This window comes from Otolemur garnettii, unplaced genomic scaffold (genome assembly GCF_000181295.1).
Source record: "Otolemur garnettii isolate 467f Iridium unplaced genomic scaffold, OtoGar3 scaffold00012, whole genome shotgun sequence".
NCBI classification, from domain to species: Eukaryota; Metazoa; Chordata; class Mammalia; order Primates; family Galagidae; genus Otolemur; species Otolemur garnettii.
The window spans coordinates 4,449,468-4,455,002 of record NW_003852407.1 but is presented as its reverse complement, the minus strand read 5'-3'; the positions used below and the strand labels follow the sequence as shown (position 1 = coordinate 4,455,002).

Below are 5,535 nucleotides of genomic sequence, written 5' to 3'. Positions count from 1 at the left end.
GAGGGATTGTAGTTCTATTCTGAAGGAGGGAAACTGAGGCACAGAGATGGAAAGTGCCCAAACCACATTGCTCAGTGGTGACTGCACTGGGGCCTGGAACCCCACCTACTTCTAGTTTCTTGCTGGGTACAGGTTGGGACTGATAGAGTGTTGGGTGGTTAATATACATTTTCTTCCTATGGAAACAGCATTAGGACTCCAAATTTCATTGTCCACAAACCTTTTGGGGATGAGGTGAGGATGTTATATGCAGGGAAAAATTTGCCACTTCTGATTTTAGTAGATGATCTAATGGATCATCAGAAAGCTTTAAAGCAGTGTTTGCAACTCCAGCTGAATATGGAATCACTTAGGAAGCTTTGAAAAATATTGTTGTACTGCCCCCAACTCCAGAGATCCAGTTGAATGGGGAGGGGCCTGGGTATGGATATTTGCACAAGCCCTTGTGGGACTCTGATGTCCCACTGAGGTTGACAGCCACCTTTATGGCCAGCTGCCTCCTGCTGCAGTCTATTGGAAGGATAGAATGTAGGGCCACTGTGAAGAGCAGGTACATTTATTTAACAAAGGCATAGTTTCCAAGAAATTCTTGTTAACAGGACAAATTAAGAGCCAGGGAGCGTGAAAATAACTCCAGTAGTCCTTTCTGGTGCTGTCATGCAGTTGGAAGTCCTAGGTTTTATCTAAAATGCAAAATGCTTTTTCTCTTTTAACTCCCACGGGTCTGTGTCCTAAGCAGAGTGATCTTTGAAAGAGAGAAGCAGTGATGGAGATGTGTAGGACTGGGAGGAGAGTGTTCCCATTGACTCGGTGTCTTTTTCTAACATGTTTTTCCTTCTCTTTCCCTTCGCATTTCTCCTTCATTCTGCCTTCCCTCTTCACCATTCCCTCATCCCTTCTAAAAATCCCCTTTCTTCCTGCCCTTAAATCCATTTTCCTTCCCATCTTTGCTCATAGGAGGAAGCGCTCAATGGTGGACCACCCATGAAGGGCTTAACAGAAGAAGTGAGTTCACAGGAGGACTGCTGGGTGGTTGAGCATGGGGGACTTATTATATATTGCCCCTTATTTAAAACTATCTATCTATCTATCTAGAAATAGGCCTCACTCTGTGCCTTGGATAGAGTACCATGGCGTCATAGCTCACAGCAACCTCAAACTCTTGGGTTCAAGTGATCCTCTTGTCTCAGCCTCCAGAGTAGCTGGGACTACAGGCGCTTGCCACAATGCCCAGGTAGTTTGTCTATTTTTAGTAGAGATGGGGGTCTCACTTTTGTGAAGGGGTTAGGGTTAGGGTTGGTCTCAAGCTCCTGAGCTCAGGCAACCCACCTATCTCAGCCTCCCAGAGTGCTGGGTTTATGGATGTGAGCCACTGCACCTGGTCTAAAAATGTCTATTTTTAATTACATGAGTGCTTTATGCATTGATTTTCCTGGCACACATGAATTCAAATACTATCAATAAAATCTTCCTGAGTTACCACTTCATTCCACTCACTGCCTTACCCCTGCCTCCCAAGTGAATTACTTGCTCTCCACTTTTCATGCGTTTACTGACATATATGTGACTCAGAAAGATATTACTTCAAAAATCACATGTCATAGCCAGTGGATATGTTGTTCAATAACTTGAATCTTTCACCTAACCACCTGCCCTGGGGATTCTTTCTGCATTTGTACGTCTACCGTATTCTCTTTCATGGCTGCACGGTTGTCCACAGTATGGATTTATTTAACCATTCACTTAATGGTGGGTATTCAGGTTACTTGTAAATTTTCCTCTGGAAATACATGATACTTGAGTACATTCTGTGTAACAGATCCACTTCTGCACAAATAAAAGTGTCTCTGTAGGTAGATGCTGAGCAGTAGTAGAATTAATATCAATAACCATGACCAGATTGCTCTCCAAATGGTGGCTGTTCCATTATTCTCACTGCCACCCGTGTATTGAGAGATCTTGTCATTTGAATTCCCATCCTCTTGGTTTCTCGTGAGATTGAACACTTTGAAATTAGATTACAGTTATTTTTAATAGGTTAAAATTTTATTTTATCAAAGCAGCCATTAGAAAAATAAATAATCAGAAAATAGAAAAAATCCACCCTCATTTTATGACAAGAAATGTGATTTTTGTGGGTTTTTCTTTATAGCCCTAAAGTTGTACTTTTAGCCTACATGTAAGTTTTATCTTGTTTATTTATGATCTCCAGACATTGTTTAGCGGTGATTCTTAGCATAAAGCGTAGTTGTTCAAATCTATTCTTTTTCTGCCAGGTAATATTGGCTAAGTAGTTAAACATAATATAATTCAGGCTAACTTTTATTAAGTCAGGCTCTGTTGTAGGCTCTAGGGGCAAAGCTATGAACAGGACAGCTATGATCTCTGTCCTTTTAAGGCCTCATTTTTTGGGGGGGAGGGGAGGCAGATAACAGGCAGAGAAGGGAATGTGGTGTTAGGAGGTGATGTGTGCCTAAGTGAGGCAGGAGGTGAGTGGGCCGAGGACAGACTCCAGGAGACAGAGGAAGAAGAGGACATGAACAGAGGACTGGCTGAATGGGATTACTCCTAGTGCCATGTGGGGAATCGAGGGATTAGGGGGGTAGCCAAGAGAGAAAGCAGGAGACGAGGCAGCTGGCTCATAGGTCCAGGGAGAGAGGCTATGGGGACTCGGACAGTGTGGTCACTGTGGAGGTGGTGAGATGCCATTGTAGTCTAGGTATACGCTGAAGGCGCTGACACCATGCTTGACCCTAAGGAGTTTAGCCTGAGCAAATAGAAAGATTAGACTTACTAGAAATTAGATATGAAGATCCTGGAAGGCAGCTTTGGGGGAGCAAAGGTCAAGTGTTCAGTTTTGGACGTGAAAGGTTTAAGGCCGTGTTAGGCATCTTAATGGAGACATTGGTCTAGCCCTTCAGTGTGCAAAGTTTATGTCTAGAGGAGGGAAATGAACTGAAGATTTGCATTTGTAAATAATCAGCATGATGGTGTTCTAAGCCCAAGAAGTGAGGAGAGGGTCAAAGATTGAGCTCTAAGTTAAGACATTGGGGAGATGAAGAGGAACTATCAAAGGAGACTGAAGTGTTTCTCACATGTTTAACTCCTCACACCCACATAGTTCTTTGAAGAAGATGCTCTTCTTATTGCCATTTTACAAGGGGAGAAATTAAAGCACAGAGAGGTTTGGTAAGTTTCACAAGGTCACACAGCAAGAATGTGGCAAGACTGGGATTTGAAGACTGTGGCAAGACAGACAAGTGGTCTGTCTCCAGGTGCCTTCCACTTAATCTCTCTGCTTTTGGTAGATCTGTTTTTATTATAGGTGGAGAAGCACAGTCTTAGGGATGAAGTGACTTGCCCAAGGTTATAGAGTGAGTGGCAGAATGGGGATAAGAACTCAGGATTCTCTGATTCAGGAACTCAAGCTTCTATTCATTATGCTAAGCTGCCTCTACAATAGCAAAGTTGTTTGCTTTTTAAAGACAAGAACAAAATCTTTTCTCCCTCCCTCAGATCTCAGCTGTGAGCAGCGTCCTGGCCCTTTACCACAGTCTTTTCTAGAGTATCCTGTGGATTGAAATTGAGCTGTCAGCCAGTCTCAGTCGAATTACCCATTGTTGGTTCTCCTCTCTTGATCAGTAAGCCCCAGTAAGTCCCCAGGATAAAGGCAGAAGCTGACAATCTCCTGTCTTTAGGCTGGCAGGATTCTGACTGGGCCCTGTGAGGACACGAGGAAGCCATATCCCCCATCAGCCCCAGGTACCCACCTGGGGCAGGTTTTACAGAGACCATGACCCACCACATTCATTAGATGCTTTGCAGCTCCTCAAAATAACCCCCTTGATGGTTCTGACATGGCCTTGATTAAGAAGCCCTGGGTAAGGTGACCTTTCAAATAATTTTTTAATTTTGAAATCATTTCAGATGTATATAGAAATTATAATAACAGTACAAAGAATTCCTGTATGTCTAATTATTAACATTTTACTACATTTGCACCCATGTTCTCTCTTATATTTATTACAATGATATATTATATATATATATGAATTTTATGTATAAAATTTTCTCAATCATTTGAGAGAAAGTTCCAGATATGATGCCCCTTCATCTTTTGATGCAATGCTTCAGTATGTGTTTGCTAAGAATGAGAAGACTCTCTTACATAATCACAATACAAGACATACACATTGACACAATATTATTTCCTAATCTGCAGACCTTATATTTCACCAATTTTCCCAGTAATTCTGTTTATAGCAAAAAAAAAAAAAAAACTGGAGCTATGATCTTTGTCAGATGCAAGACCACATGTGATCACTCACTGCATTTTCTATCTGTCATTTTTCCTCTTTGAATTGGTGCCTTTTGCTCATCTGACCACTTTTTGACTGTGTATCCCTGAGTAAATTACTTCATCATGCGCCTCCTCAGCCTTCATGTTTGCCAAGTGGGGAAAGAGAGATTGCTTAGGAAGCCAGGAGGAGTACCTCAATTTAAGGGAAATTTTTATATATCTACGGTAGTTTTTTCTTTAGTGTCTAGTTGATCGTCTCAATACTATATATTTATCCCCGATAAATACTATATATTTATTTCCTGCGGTTAAAAACACTACCTTTGTCATACACTAAGTTCTCATTTGTACATTAATTTGCTCATGGCTACAGTTTTATCAGTTGATCTACTTTTCTATTCTTGAACCGATTCAAGGCTTGCTTTGGCTCTTGCCTTATGATACACTTTGACATCTGGTGGGGACAGTCCCTGGAGGGAATTTTAGACACCATTGAAAAGTAGACCCAGTTTAGGGTTAGGACCTGCAGCCTCCCCTGCTCTGTGCCTTTCCCTTCTCCTTCCTCCAGCTCCAAAGCTCAGGGCCTCGTGGTGTCCCTCATCCTCCCCAAAGTCTGCCCCTCAAATGCTACCCATCCTGCCATGCAAATGGCTGATAGCTTCTTTTAATTGTTTTCTTATGGTGAAATACTTACCGTGTCCTGATAAGAGCAAAGAATAATAGAGTGAACATTTATTTGAGTGCAGAACAAACATCCGTACTCTCATGTTTATTAAATCTTGACCCCGTGTCGTGTTTGTCTCAAATTTTTAAATTCAGACATAAATTATAATAGCTATGGTGTAGGCCCCCAAACGACTCTTGGGAATCCCATGTTCACTGCTCACGTGGATTACATATACCAGCTTCCCAGTTTTCCTGCCTCTTTCCCTTGGATGACCTTTTCAAGTAAGACACCACCTTCACCCCAAGAGGACTCGGAGGATGAGGAGGCTCAAGGCTGTACGCCTGTTGGCCTTCAAGGAGAAATGTTCTTCTACATCAGGGATTTTCAGACCCAGCCAGGGCTGAGGAGAGTGTCTGGAGAGATGGGCACCTTCTCCGTTCTTCCTCATGCCATCCAAGTCAGGACAGGTTCTAGAGATTTTCTTTTCTTTTTTCTTTCTTTTTTTTTTTTTTTTTTTTTGAGACAGAGCCTCAAGCTGTCCCCCTGGGTAGAGTGCTGTGGCATCACA

At 42.2% G+C, this 5,535-nt stretch overlaps 1 protein-coding gene across 7 annotated transcripts in view; it reads left to right on the top strand.

Moving 5' to 3' along the window:
- Nucleotides 1-5,535, top strand: part of CTIF (cap binding complex dependent translation initiation factor) — a 308,199-nt gene that overhangs the window by 77,163 nt on the left and 225,501 nt on the right. For 5 of the 7 annotated variants that reach the window (XR_002772049.1, XM_023510269.1, XM_023510268.1 and 2 more), the window contains one exon: nucleotides 958-1,005. The exons of the other annotated variants lie outside the window; for them this stretch is intronic. Coding sequence is in view for 4 of the 5 variants with exons in the window: in XM_023510269.1 (XP_023366037.1) it covers nucleotides 958-1,005 (48 nt within the window). In the remaining variant the exon portion in view is untranslated. The remainder of the gene's footprint in view (nucleotides 1-957; nucleotides 1,006-5,535) is intronic. 7 annotated transcript variants of the gene reach the window in all.